Consider the following 15,272-nt stretch of genomic DNA (forward strand, 5'->3'; position numbering starts at 1 on the left):
CTCTTACTCCGTATACACTCCTGCACTTTCAACCACCAAGTCTCCCAATCAACTTTATTTCCTGATTACACACCTTCATTCATATAGGTCACTCTATGTTCCTGACTCTCAAAGAATGTATTCACTGTCGCCATTTTACATCTTTTTTGCAAATTCAACCACCATCTGTCCTTCTACATTCCTCTCCTGGATACCAAACCAGTGTTGATGTGGCCGTGGACAAAATTACCGGACAGTAGTTGATATTTAAAAGTACTAGGGATTGAACTATAGATTTTCTTGCTTGTGATGTTAAAAAAAAGCATTTCTACCAATTGTAGAAATTGTTCTACCCATTTTAGATATTATGCCATCTATGTGTTTTTCCCAGGCTAATTTATCATCAATAATTATGCCTAAAAGTTTCATTTCATTTACTTGCTTGATTACTGCTCCTTTTACACTTATGGTTAATTTTAGATTAATTTTGGATTATCAAAGTCATGTGACCATACAGTGATAGAATGTTCAAATGATTATTCTGATGTAGAAAAACAACAATGGGCTGAACTTTAACCTGTATGCTTTTCAAAAAAGCTCACATGAGTCACCTTTAAAATGAAATACTGTGTAACAGGATCATCTGCTGCAGTAAATGTACTTTAATGAAAATCGTTAACAATGGAAGAAAAAAATGACTTTTTGTTTTGTTGTGTTTGCATTTACTTTGGTGGTTATCATCCCTTTCCTTCTTACTGCTGCTGACAACCTGGTTGTAAACAGAACTTTAGTGTTTATGATCTAATAGAAAAGGATATAAAATTTGTACAAACACTTCTCCTCTGAACAGCAACAAAACTTTGTTGTACAGCATTATGCGCTTTAGCCTTTTATGAATAATAGAAAACACCTGAAATAGAAAATAAACATTTAACATGTGTTTTATGGTTATCACATCTGTGAAACATCATATGTGGAGTTTTACTAGATGAGAGGCTTTTTTTTTTTTTAGTAAAATGACTCATCAAATTTAGTGTAATGTTTAACAGAGTAAATACTTTAGACAAAAAGGAGCTAAAGCTAGTTTGGGAGCAGATAATCGGCTGGAAGAAGCTGCTGTTGCTGCAGGAGGACTCTTCGTCAAAGTTTCCCGAAACTTCTGATGGTTCTTCTGATGTTTTAGCCCAGTGTGTTACTATTACCTGTTCTTGGACTGCTCTGACAATAAGAGACGGGAGGTGGATGTGTGGAACATAACTGGAGTTTGACTCTATGCAGCAGCACCTGATGTTGACTTGGAACAGGGTCTGCAACCTGTGGCTCCTTTATCCCTTCACTGTGGCTCTTTAGCTTTAATGAATGTTAGCTAACGTTTGAATAATTAATAGATTAGTCATTAAGTTTTGTCCATTCTGTTTACATTTTTTATATTTTAAACAATTAAGAAAAAACTGTCAAAAATTCTGTAGAAATGTGTATTAAATTTGTGTTTTTCATTTATAGTTTGTCAAATAAAAGTGTTTAAAACTTTTGTCTTTGGGTAAATTACACTAAACTGGTAAGTTTTGAACAAATGCAGTTTAAAATGATTGTTTTGCATTTTTTATTCAACCCAAGCTGCAGAAAGACCTTTTTGGACACAGGATAGGTTTTATTTTGAAAGGAAATGTGTGGAGAAGTCAAAAGTAAAAGAAGTTACACCTGTTGTACATATACTTAATATAGACCCTGTTATAATTCAATTATTGAAATATTTAAAAGCTACATTTATAAATAAATGTTTAATTGCCAAAAAATCATGAATATTGTGCATTCTTAGTTGCTTAAGTGAGACTTTGTGGCTCTCGTTTGGTTCTGATCTGTAAGAAACTAGACCACATGGCTCTTCTGGCTATAAGGTTGCAGCCATACGCTTCGTGCTGGAGGCCCCAAAGATCTCCAGGAAAAATCGCTTGTTTAGGTTTTTAGAGGGTTCTGAAATAAACCCAATGCTGAAAAGTGGAAGAAGTTTCTTCAAAGATGAATTCTGACTAGAAGAAAGAAGATGTTGGCTGGAGAACTGTCTCACGTCTGAATTGGACGACTTGGTTCGAACCAGCTCTGTCATTACTACCTTTTGTCAGATGTTGGACGCCATCACTGTGTAACCTGAACTCCTAATCAGGATCAGCTGAGCAGTCTTACAGAGGAAGAGATCAGAATCACGTGTGTTTGGCAGAAGACTGGTTCATGTTCAGCCACTGCTGTCCTCCTTCTTTTGGGTTTGCCTTCATGTCAAACAGGAAACACCACATGAGGAGAAGCAGGGGTTTCAACTAGGGATGTGACTCATCTTCTGCTGTTATTGAGACGAGTCAAAGGAACAAATCCGTGGAGTAAGCCTGCTGTTTTCTGCAGGCGCTTCCTTTTAGCAGGCGAGGAAGCTTTCATGTTCAAAGTGTCAGATAAATAAAGACAGAATAAATTAGGAAAAAAAAGCTGTGGTGAAGCTGTCAATGAGGAGCCACTGTGGTCAAGCAGCACGTGCTCATCGAGGCTTTTTCTCTGAGATTTTCTAAGAATAAATGTGAGAACACAGCGAATGTGGGAGTGGTGTTCAGATGAAGCACACATCCGGGCCCGCGGGGAGATAAGGACTATTTTAGTCTGCTGCTTCAAGATAACATCCAGAAGGTTAATGAGAAAAACCTTCAGGGGCCTGAGGTCTGCCTCAACGCCTCAACCTCCACATTCAGCCCAATCAATAAGAAAGATGTCCTCCTCCAAGTCTCTGACATCTCCCTGCCTCAGTCCACCACCAGAGCCGGCACTGATCCGACGGCGTGGACCGTCCAGGTCACCTTGCTCACCTGTTATAAATGCTGAACCTTTTTCATATTTTTTCAAATTACAAAGTAAGAATAAAAACACATTTTGTATGAATTTGTTTACACTGTTTTCACTGCTTTCAAAACAAATTTAAACTGACTTTTTTATACTCACTGATTATCTAAAAACAACATATTTGGAATGTAAATGGTACCGGGCCTCTCTTTTTCCATTCTTGTGAATACCAGCCAGCAAGGCCAAGTGGGCCCATAGTGGGCAGAAAATGTGGCCCCAAATGGGTTTGTCCCAAACACAGGTGAGGCCACCACAGATACCATTCCATTTGGGGCCCACATTTTCAGCCCAGTTTTATGGGCCCACTTGTCTTTGCTGGCTGGGATGTCACAAGGTAAAGTTCTAGAACTTCATAAAAAAAAAAAAAGTCTCATCAAATATATCCATTTAAAATGTTCTAAAGCAGTAAGCTGCGCAGAAACACACATATTCAGGTTTCGTTCATCAGAGAATCCTGATTCAGCTTTTGATCCAGCAGTCAAAGGGCATGGCGGCGGCAGCAGCGTTTTTCTGCTCTTTGTGTGCATTCAAAACTGTGTCTGTGGGACCACTCACCCTCTCTCCGTCCAGCAGGAGGTGGACTTTGAAGATCATGCAGTCGTTCACAGCGATCTCCTCATTTCGGTAGAGGATCTGGAATATCCGGCTGAACACTGTGCCGTCGTAAACCCCCGCCGAGCTGAAGCTGCACTCTCCTGACGAGGAAACCAACAGAAAGATTCAGTGATTGCTAATGCTCTGTCAAACACTGCAGTCAGGGAGCAGAGACATCTGTGGAACCAAAGAACGACACAAAGTTCAGCTTTAAGGTTTGGATGGAGTTCACAGAGGCTTTCAGGTGAAAATTGCCTTTCTCTGAAGCTAGTAGGTCAGGTTTGTTTCATCTTTCTCTTTATCTTGGAGTTAGGCTCTGCTCTACTTTTTGAATTCTAACAGGTACTGGGGGGTGGGGTTGGTGACATTAAAAGAGGGCAAACGTGGAGCCAGAAACCAGCAGGAGATGAAACCAACATGAAACACCTGAGAACACATTTCATCAGTGACGTGCAGTCAGTGGAGGCAAAAATATAGCTTGAAAAATGCATAAATTAAATCAGATAAACATACTTTTTCAAATGAAAAATAAAAATCAGGTGTTATTTTTTTAGACATGTTTTTCTGTGATTACCTTTTTTGTGAGGGTTTTCAATGTTTCTTCAGTACAAAAGCCAAAAATGTACAAGTTTCCTGTCCAATTCGGCAAACAGCGCTGGGTGATGCAGCTGCAGCCCCGCCTCCCCAGTGCCACACACACTAGGTGTGTTTGAGATGACCCAGCGCCTCGCCTGCATCGTCGGCTAGATCAACCTGCTGCTTGAGGGGACGGGGAAAGGCGCCTGAGATGAAGGTGAACGATGAGACTGTACGAGAACAAGGAGTTGGGGGTTGTCTTCACCATTCGGCTGAAAGTTAATATGCCACTCCTCCTAGTATGATCTGTGCTGTTATGTCTTTTATATTATTTTAACATATGTCAGAGTGAAACAGATGAAAAAATAGCCACTGGATGAATTTCATGTGCACTGTCCCAAATACAAAAAATACAAAAAAATATAAATTAAAGTTAATTTTAAAGACAACAATAACACACATAACAACAGATGATTTGAAATCTTGTTTATTTTTTCATCAGTGATTCACTACCTTCCAGAAAGAGATACGAAATACACTGATTTCCTTCATTTAGCATCAGTTATTCCTGATCAGCGTAACGTTGAACTACAAGAACTTTCAGGACACCGTTTCCCACAATGCATTGTTTTGTAGTCATCAGGAAGGCGCCTTGAACCCGCACTTTTCCCGCGATATTCATGACGGCGCACATTGGACATCGGTGACAGAAGCTAACCAGCATGCACCGCGCTGCAGGCAATCTGCGCAGCGCCGGGTCATCTCAAGCACACTTACTGACTGGAACTGCAGCTGAAGCATGTATTGTTACGGTCTTTCAATATTCATAAAAGACGCTTTATTTTAAAATTACCTAATTTTCTTATCTCTTGCCATCTGTCTGATGCCAGTTTGTGACTTGTTTAGTCTTTTTATCTGCTAAAAATGCACATTAAAAACAGAGTCCAACCTGGCTGCTTTTGGGCAAACTTGGGGTACACCCTGGACAGGTCGCCAGTCTGTCTCAAGGCCTCACAATCACACGTAGGAACCATTTAGGATAACCAATTAACCTCTGCAGCATGTTTTTTGACTGTGGGAAGTCATTGAAGTTGACTGAAAACATGCAGGGGGAGAACAGGGAAACTCCACACAGAAAGGCCCCTGCAGGGATTTGAACTGGGACCTCCTTGCTCTGAGGCAAAAGCACTAACCACTGCTGGTCAACTCCCATTTGGGTGCATGTGACTAAGGCTTTAGTGTTAGAAAAGATATCTAGGGATACTCTGTGATGCACTGTGCATCCCAAAATATCTTTTTTAACACAAAGCCTTAGTCACATGCAACCGTACTGGAGTTGGCCCCGTACGGGTGCTGTGTGTTTAGGGTCATCTAAGCCCATGAAGGGTTGTAGAGAGGAGCAGCTGCAGCTTAGAGGTGAGCCTTCCAGCTTCCTTGAGGCTCGAGCGGCCACCTCAAGTGACGACATGTAAATGGAACTATTATCGCGCTTGTGCAAAGACTTTTTTGAAGTATTTGTAAGGATAATGTAAATTGGATGCACTTATAAAATTGGGTAATGCTGTATAAGTCAAAGTCAAGGCCCGGGGTCCAGATCCGGCACGTCGGATATTTATATCTGGATCATTTTATTTTATTGTTATTAATGGCCCGATGTTATATTGCGCTTATTTCTAACTATAATTTTGAACAAAGTTTAAGTTGATTTATTCTGGGAAAAAATTCCTGCCTTTTTATTAATCATAATTATGTTAAAAAGTTACAGGTTTGAAGTTTGGGCATTCTGCTAGCTTTTTGGACTATTTTGGCATTTACTATGATTTTTTTAGGCTGTTTTGGAGTTCAGCTAATATTTCAGCTACATGCTAGATGCTGAAATATTAGCTAAACTCCAAAACAGTCTAAAAAAAAATCATAGTAAAGTTAGCTAATATTTCAGCTACATGCTAGATGCTGGGCTGCACGGTGGCGCAGTGGTTAGCGCTCTTGCCTCACAGCGAGAAGGCCCCGGTTCAGTGTGGAGTTTGCATGTTCTCCCCGTGCATGTGTGGGTTTTCACCGGGGACTCCGGCTTCCTCCCACCATCCAAAAACATGCTTCATAGGTTCATTGGTGACTCTAAATTGCCCCTAGGTGTGAATGTGAGAGTGAATGTGTGTGTGATTGAGGCCCTGAGACAGACTGGCGACCTGTCCAGGTGTACCCCGCCTTCGCCCTTCCGTTGCTGGGTTAGGCTCCGGCACCCCCGCGACCCCAAAAGGGAAGAAGCGGACAAGACGATGAATGAATGCAGGATGCTTTGGCTAATTTAGGTGTTTTTGTTTTTTTAGGCTGTTTTGGATTTTAGCTAGTATTTCAGCTATATGCTAGCTGTTTTGGTTAACCATATTTATTTTTTGGGGGGGCTAATTTGGCATTTAGCTAATATTTTAGCTGGCTATCAACTTCAGCGTTTTCAGCTATTAGCTTCAGGGATTTTAGCTATCTATTTCAGCATCTTCAGCTATGAGCACTAGCATCTTCAGCGGCCAAATTTAGCTTAAAGCATTCACAGTAGCATTATTGTTATATATCTAGCTCCTACTTATGTTAAGTTATGATTTTAAAGTTTAAAAAATGTAGTTTTAGAGTGTTCAATAAATGTTATTCCTGTTCAGCCAACTACCTAAGCTGTGTTTCTGTGCGTTTGAGTTTGACACCCCTGCTGTTCAGTGTCCTTACAGCAGCCTCTAGTTGTTCAAACTCACTGCATTTCAAGAGTCTCCAAGCTCAGATAAAAGTCTGTTAGCTCAGAAAACGCTCAAATCTGCCTTAAAAAGAGAAAACAGACGTGCTGCTGAAACTAAACACTTTCCAACATCATGAGGCAGATAACTGCTTTTCGATAAATGTTGTAAAAGCGTGACCTGAAGAGTCCTCAATGCTTTGCTTGGTGACACGGTCGCTGTGCACTCTGCACTACTGTACAATTACCATGGCGACCACAGAGCTGCTGTCCAGCTGGGAGCCCTCAGAGGTCCATGCTATCCCCTGCTGCTCTGCTCGTTTCTGCATCACTTGGATTTTTCCCTCCCTGCAGGCCGCCTCTTCACAACATCCTCACTGCTCGTGGCTTAGAGCCCCCCCCTTGGGGGACATGTCACAGAGTCGCTTCCTTCCTCTGCAAGTCCAATTCACTGCAAGTCCGCTGCTGTCTTTCTGCTCAGCAGAATGACTTTCCTGTAAACGTTTTTAGGAGTGGAAGCAACAATCAGGTCAATTGAGTATTTTATCAGTAAAGGAAAAGGAAAGCAGCAGATTTGTGTTTTCAGAATAAAGTCTTTCTAAAAGAAAATGTATTCACTGATGCAAGTTAACGACAAAATTATAATAATATCAATGAAGGAAAATAACTCAAATATGATCTGTGACTTAAATGTAACTTGTCAAACTGTTCTAGTGAAGCTGTGATTTAAAAATTCAGATTAAAAATTGTCCTGGAGCTAAATATGTGCTGGAACTGCTGATGAGCTCCGCACTATGTGTGTGTCTTAACTACCACTAATATGAGTCCATATAAATGTCTCCCTGATCAATGTAAACAGAAAATGCAGCATTTTTGCTTTAATAACAGGAATTCAGTTCCTCAGCACGAGCTGACAGGATCTATTAAAGCATCTGAAGGGCACAGAGGAGGGAAATGTCAGGCCAGCGCACATGCAGTGTGAGTCACTGTGTTTTGTTAGCGATAGAAACACTTCTCTGCATGACCAGAGAGCTGGTTGCTGTATTTATGCTGGGTGACCTTGTGAAATGAGCTGCAGTGCTGGGGGGTGGGGGGTCTGAAGCCTCCCAATAACGAAAAGACGATGTGGAGACGAGGGCCCTGCTGCACAGTTCCATACGAGGGCTGACCTGCACAGGTGCTGCGGGCTTTTGGGCTTCACCTTAACCCTTTAACACCTGAGGCATTGTCGGTGACGCTTAAACACAAAACATTTAACATGCTGAAACTTTTCAACTGCAAACATGATAATTCCAGTAGATTTTGAAGGAATAAAGCAGCTCGACGATCATACAAGCTGGAGCTCAGGTGTTAACCCTTGTGCTCTCTTATGGGGTCCAGATGACCCCACCCTTACATTGAGGTGTTGCCCTTCCATGACAAAAGTGGACAAGACTTCATGTCTGTCATTGGACACCAGTAAAGATCAGCGCACTGTCCTTTGGGGTCCAGATGACCCCATTTTTAATGCAATAGGAGAGCGGAAGGGTTAAAGGGTTAAGAAGAGCGCAGAATTTTTATTTTCAAGAAGGTTTTTTCTATATTTCACAAAAGCTTTTTATTCTGCTTTTTATTTCTATATGACCCCAATACTTTTTTAAATTATGTTTTTTATTTACTTGCTTTTGATTTATCTTTGCTTTTTAATAGTGTTCCATGATGGCCTAATCTGTGTCATGATCTTCCACGCATTTTATCAACGCTGGGTTCCTGGAAACTGTCCCAGTTACTGTTAAGCGAAGGCAGGATACCCCCTGGATAGATCGCCAGCCCGTCATTGAGCTGGATTACCGCTACGCTAGTCAGTCGCCCGGTGGATAGTTTAGCGAGCTAGTGAGCTCCGCTGTTCAGGCTCCGGCAGATCTAGCAAGGTCCACTGCCCAGGCTGCGGGTCTCTGGGCAGTGGAGCCCGCTCTGCTTGCCCACCGGCAGTTAGCAGCCTGGAGATCAGCCGCGACTGCCGTTGTAATGCATGGGACTGCTCTATCTTCATGGACTTATGATGATTTTCTTGTTTTCATAAAGAGAATAATAAAAAGATTCTCCAGTTTTATTTTATTTCCCCCTTCTATAGTCAAAGCTCAAACTGGACCACAGACAGAAGTTTAAAACGGCCCTCAGGTGCAGCACTTGCTGCACAAGTGAAGCACACAGAGAGACTCTGAAAGATCTGGTGAAAACAAACACAGCCATGTGCTTGCTGCTGCCTCTGTAGAGCTCTCCAAGTCATGTCAACCCAAACTATTTGCTCAACAAAATCCATGATGTGGCAACAAATGAATTCCAGAACAGCTTCAGCGGTTGCTCTGTGGCAGGCGCATCAAGGCGTTGAGCAGTAAATCTGAAAGGTGTTAAAGCAGAGGCAGCAGACTCTAGTTTGACCCGCCTGCCATGTTCGGTGGGATTGCACCATAAGGCACACCTGTGCCTCTCTAAAGATGCAGAGGCTCCTCTCTGACCCTCTACTGTATGGCCCACACAGCCTGGACACCTGCAGCACGTCCAAAATGAGAATAAACCTTTTCTCTCCACGACGCACGTGTCAAAGTCAAGGCCTGAGGGCCAGATCCGGCCCCCGGGGTGATTATATCCGGCCCTCCAGATCATTTTATTTTATTGTTATTATTAATGGCCCGATGTTTTCTTACTAACACATTTATTTATTTTACAGATATTTATTTGTTCCATTATTTGGTATTTCAAGCTTCATTTCAAATGAATGCTCTAGTAATAGTCTGCAATCATGAACGGATCGCGACCTTTTACTGCTGTGAAAGGCAGCAGAACACAACCGCAGTTTGAGCAGGAGGATAAACTGATCGAGGAAGTTAAGATATTGAGCGACTCGGACTTTGGGTCTCAAAACCTCTTTGAAGAAACATTTAAACTGACAGCACGTGTCTTCTCCTTTATGTCTCAATGCTGGCGAACAAATGCAAACAACAAACAGAGACATTACAACAGAAAAAAGATTGTGTTTTTGTACGTTTTTAACGAGAACGGCGCTCTCCTGAGACAGACGTCTGTAGAGACGGCTGCAGAGTGGAAAAGGTTTTTAAAAAACAAAATAACTAAACAAATCCACAATCTCTTAAGAACAACTAAAACTAAAAAATTGTTACCCTGACAAGATCTACTCATGAAAACTCCTTATGTTCCTGTTACAACAATTATGGGAGAAAGTCCTTGTCTTTCATTTTTAATAGAAATATGAACCAAAAATGTCCTGAAGATCCTAAAGTTACAGTCAACAAACTGTCACATATCTCTAGTTATTACCTTACTGTCGTACTGCAACAAAGGGAACATTTTTTTATCCAAACATGGATCATAAATAATAAAAAGGATGTTTAGTTCTAGGAACTAACAGTTTACAAACTTTCTCACGAGACTATTTTATCATTTGACCTTATTTATTTTGATAATCACATATTTATACTAGCTAACATATCATCAGTAGCTAACATTTTTTCTAGTTAATATTAGCATTATTTTTATTTGATTGTTGAATCTACTTCACAGAAGTGCCCTGTTTAGAAGTTAAAAGAAGGTGAATAAAAATAAAAACAGGGACCAAGCTGGATCAGCCTCTAATTTATTTTGTTTATTGAAAAAATGTTTTACTTAAGTATCGGATCTGGACATCCCTAATAGTCAGACACTGTTTTCCAATGCACATAATGCACACCAACACACACACAGCAGTCCTATTCTTAAGCTTGAAGTATTTTTTTATGACTGAAAATGAGATTTCTTTCCAGTTGAACAATTAGCCCAAACCACTGCAAAACTGATGTATAAATTACAATAAATAAAGCTTCAAAACACAAAAGAGAATCTGATAAAATCCCAACTTATTTTCATAGTTTTCCTTTTCTTTTTTTATCCATAAAAACAGAGACAAAAATCAAACTCAAAGTGAAAAATGACATTAGAATTTTGCTTTTATTCAGCCGGATATTGACAGCTGTTTGTGCAACAAAATTCTTCACCTTTAAGATTTCTCTTTGTGGTTTTCTCTTTGATTAATCACTATTTTGAGTTAATTCTGAATGAAACTAGAGTCTGATCTTTGTCAAATCTTCATATGGATGCAAAGGTCAACGTGTCTTTACCATTGAATCTTCATAAACAGCTACAGCGGAAGCTGCAGACAGACACCCAGAGGTGAGCAGTGTTAAGTGTTTCACACACATCACTGTAGAGTCACACCACAGATTACTGTTTTCAAGCTGCAAAGGACCAAATGTGTGTAATTCAGAGAAAAATGCTGAAGTCCTCTGATGTCTCTGCACACTCAGTCCTGCAGGAAGCAGGAATGCTCTCACCATGTTTAAACACGTCATGGTTCCAGCACCTGAGCGTGCTCTAACATCTACCTGCACAGGAGAAGAACTTCATCATCACAAAACCATATGGCCAAGCAGAAGGAAACCAGTGAGAAGCAGAATAATCCGTAAAGTCCTTCATCTCACTGCAGTGTAGTTTAGCAGATTATGAGAGTTTCAGATTAGTATGTGACCTGCAGATGAGACAGAGGATTCTGGAGAAGTCTGATGCTGCCTTTGCACAGCGAACAGAGTTTCCACTCACCTGAGCTGTTCTGTGTTGCTACTGTCAGCCGATGTGGCACCCGAGGCGAGACCTTCATCCCCGCTCGGATCTGGTAGAACCTGTTCAGCAGAAAAGAACTCTTTACACAAACTGCAGGACGGAGAAATGAAGAAAGTATTCCAAATTTGTCACTGTTCAGAGTTTCATCTGCAGCTCAAAGAAGGAGGGTTTTCATTTAAGAATAATGTTTTAGTAAAATAACTTTTCTACTGAAAGGCAATCTTTGAACCTCCTAATTTCACTTATCTGACATACTCAGTTAAAAAAGGCTTTCTTGTGAACTTCTTTAGAGGTTTAGGGAAAATGACCTCCATATTTAGATGCAATAAGGGTACACAATTATTGTAAATTTGATGTTGAAGAGCACAGAAAAATCTGATCCGTATGTTGACATCCCAGCTGGGGGGCGGGGGGGTTTTGACCCGGTTTTAGGTGGGGAGGGAATAAGCTTTTTTTTTTCCTTTTTTGCTAATGCTGGCATTTGACTGGATCCAGATAAGAGCTTTAATCTTCCCGAAGACACATCATAGCGGGATTAGCTCGGTCCGTTTTCTGGTAGGGAATTTATCAGACCATTTGCCTGAATGTTTAAAAGTTTCATACAGTTTAGAAAAAGAGTGAATATGGTAACAAACATCATATTTTTACCTTGATTCAAGGCTACATGTAAGACTTTGGGTTTAAGTCTCTTTGGGTGACTTTACTCTTAAAAATATTTGTTAAAATAAAACCTAAAAACATATATTTCTTAAATAAAGGTTAAAGCCTGATGAGGTGTTTTCAGAAATAATGGACGGTGTGAAGGTGTGAATGGCTGCGTCCAGTCATTTCTGATAAGGAACACCTCAGAAGGCATTATCCTGCTATACATGTCAAATCATTTATTAGTAATCCTGTTGTTTTTTTATGTTTCAATCATTTTTCACAGGGAGTGGACTACTTGATATGTGATGTGATACGTTGTCATGGTAACGACTAGTGAGCCTGCATCGACCTTGCTCTGCAGCAGCTGGTACATGAGAACCAACCAGCAGAGGAAGGTGGTACATGTGCTAAACATCATGTTAAATGATCCAAACATCATTTCAAAGGGAAAGTTCATCTCTTATTGCTTGTTTTTGTCCAGAATATGAAGAAAAAAATTGTGTCAAAGATACACAGTCCACAATATTTGCTTCGTTTTAAGAAATATCCACCATTAAATCTGATCATTAAATGTAGACCAACTAACAATTTCTTTCATTATTTGAGATTAAAATGATCTATATTCACTCTGTATCAAGCAATAAGGTAAACAAGAAAACGTTGTTGTTGATGGTAAAATGTGGCAGACATGCTGTCATGTTCATCCTACAGTCATTTGAAGAACAGAGACTTTTCTACTGCCCTCTGTTGTGATAAACGTCTGTTCATGTGTGTAAGAGTTTCTGTTGTTCCAGGCAATGTGACCGGAACTTCTACTTAAGATGACCAATATACCTTTTGAATGGACACCCTGCAGCCAATCAGAATTGAGTATTCATCCAGACCACAGTATAGATAACTGTATGAAATAACTGAGATTAAATCCTGCAGTGAAATAAAGACACATGTTTGGGGGATAAAAACTGAAGATACTAAAAATGTTTTAGTTTCAAAAAATGTTTTATATCATCAAATATAAAAAAACTTTTGAAACTTTTTATGAAAAGTGTGGTAAATATCTTATAGTTATTTTAAAAGTTTTTAAATCACAGTTTGTTGGTTCCTCAGTATATATATATAAAACCCTTTCACCCTGAGGCGTTTTTATATGCTGAATATACATGAATAAACTATATATACTCGAAGATAAACTAAAAGAAAGAAATACTAATATTCTTTGTTGTTTCCTTAATATATACATGTATCACATAGTGACATGTTTTCTGTCTCCATCCTTAAAGCAGCTTTCAGGCCTTCACTCGCTTTACAGCATCAAACTGTCAACCAAATGAACGAAATAATTTAAAAATACAAACTGTCAAAAAAAAGTAATGAAAATCTTATTTTTTTATTGAAATCTTTGAAACATTTCAAAGATGGATGAATGCGAGGGAACTTTATTTTTACAGAACTCCTTTGAAGCGTTTCAGTCGCTCAGAGCTTCAATTAGCGTGAATCTGAATTGAAACGGTCCAGCCTGTTTGAACAGAGCAGATCACAAACAGGAAACTCAGGCTGGATCATAGTTTCCACAGACTTTGGTTTAACCTGGACATCCACGTGGAAGCTGCTGACGTTTATTAATGTGTAATCAAAGGAGATGTATCCTCATTTCTACAACAGAAAATGTGAGTTCATCTGATCCATCATCTCCCCAAAAGCTGCCCAGCAAAGGTCAGTTCTGTTTGGTGTCCCGGACCCCCCAGGTTTCCACAGCAGCTGTGGGGTAAACGGCGGGACCAGAAGATTTGAATTCAGGAATCTGTTTCCTTTTGAAACAGAATAACGTGCTGGAAATGACCTACATGTGTCCGCAGACTGTGGGGGCAGGGTCACACTTTTTCCTTTATCTGGTGCAGATGGTAAACCTGGTGAGCAGCAAACTGACGCATGCGAGACTGCTGAGTTGGCAGTAACAGCTGGCGCTCTAAAATCCGAGCCATTCCACAATGGTTCTGGGTTAAGCACTGGTTCCATTCTGGAGGCAGAAGCTGAGCTAGCAGCTAGCATGTGAAGCTTTCTCTGCTCCTGTCCGGCAGACACTGCCATGTCAGCCACCTGGATCAGGTGTGATCCAGCTGATAGGCAGTGACAGGAGCAGGGTCCTCTGGACAGCAGGTGGCACCGTAGCTCTGGGGAGTACTGAGTACTGAGACCCTACAGCTTTTGAGGCTTCAGTCTGACCGCTCTGAAACCACATTTATTAAAGACTCCTCACAAAACTCCTCACAATGTTAATGAAGTCGACTGTGGTGCTGCAGAGAAATGTGTTTGTTCCCCCTCATCATCAACATCTTAATCATAAAGCACTTTACCACCATTAAAAGTTGAATAAAGCGCTGCACATAGCGCTGCTATGCATAATAAAAACTGTTAAAAACATGTAATAAACAAATGAATAAAAACTCCATGTTGTTTGGAGTCAGTTCAACCCTCTCTGCCTGTAAGAGGAAGTGTGAGCTGCTCACCCCCTCTGGAAGAGATCCACATTGTGAAACTTGTGCAGCTCCAGAGAAAACTCCAGCGTTCCCTGTACTTCAGACATGATCCGATCCCGCTCATCACCTGCAGAAACAGAGCATGCTCCGTCACTGAAATCAACAAGGTCACGTTTGCAAGCAGCTTCTACTGCCATGTGACGGGTGGCGTGCTGAGCACCACGCCGCAGCCCTGATCTGAACTTCCTGGTTACGGTCTCTGGTTCAGACAAAGGAGAAGCTGTTTGCTCCAGCTGGAGTCGTGTTATCGGTTAGAATGTTTTTGTCATTTCACTGAGAAAATCACCATGACAATGACAGCAACACACTTGGAGAAGTGACAAAACAATTCAGCTCTGTGTAGTTCTTCATTAACTATAAACTCTGACCTCATGTTGAACCCTAGAACACTTTCGCTACAAAAACTTACACCATCACTTTTGCCAGGTAATTTTTACCTGATGTAAAACACCTGATAAAACATTATTTCTCACAAAAAATAATTCAAAATATGACAACACATGATAAATTAGAGTAGTTATTTTTTTTTTATTTTTTATTGTGGTTTTTGTGACAAAATTTAAAATACATACATAGAAAGATCCTAAAAACCGGCTTGAAAATGGCTGAAAAATTAGGAATTTGAGAAGAAAAAAATAAAATAAAATAATGATACTGGAGTCTTGGTGTTTGGTCCACAC

At 40.4% G+C, this 15,272-nt stretch overlaps 1 protein-coding gene across 2 annotated transcripts in view; it reads right to left on the reverse strand.

Moving 5' to 3' along the window:
- fam135b (family with sequence similarity 135 member B) overlaps window positions 1–15,272 on the reverse strand; it is a 48,651-nt gene that overhangs the window by 25,788 nt on the left and 7,591 nt on the right. For both annotated transcript variants that reach the window (XM_024257898.2, XM_024257897.2), the window contains exons 2-4: window positions 14,563–14,659; window positions 11,390–11,469; window positions 3,418–3,557 (exon numbers count right to left, since the gene is read on the reverse strand). In XM_024257898.2, coding sequence (XP_024113666.1) covers window positions 3,418–3,557; window positions 11,390–11,469; window positions 14,563–14,659 — 317 coding nt within the window. The remainder of the gene's footprint in view (window positions 1–3,417; window positions 3,558–11,389; window positions 11,470–14,562; window positions 14,660–15,272) is intronic.

The sequence above is a fragment of the Oryzias melastigma genome, linkage group LG11, assembly GCF_002922805.2.
Source record: "Oryzias melastigma strain HK-1 linkage group LG11, ASM292280v2, whole genome shotgun sequence".
In the NCBI taxonomy this organism is placed as follows: Eukaryota; Metazoa; Chordata; class Actinopteri; order Beloniformes; family Adrianichthyidae; genus Oryzias; species Oryzias melastigma.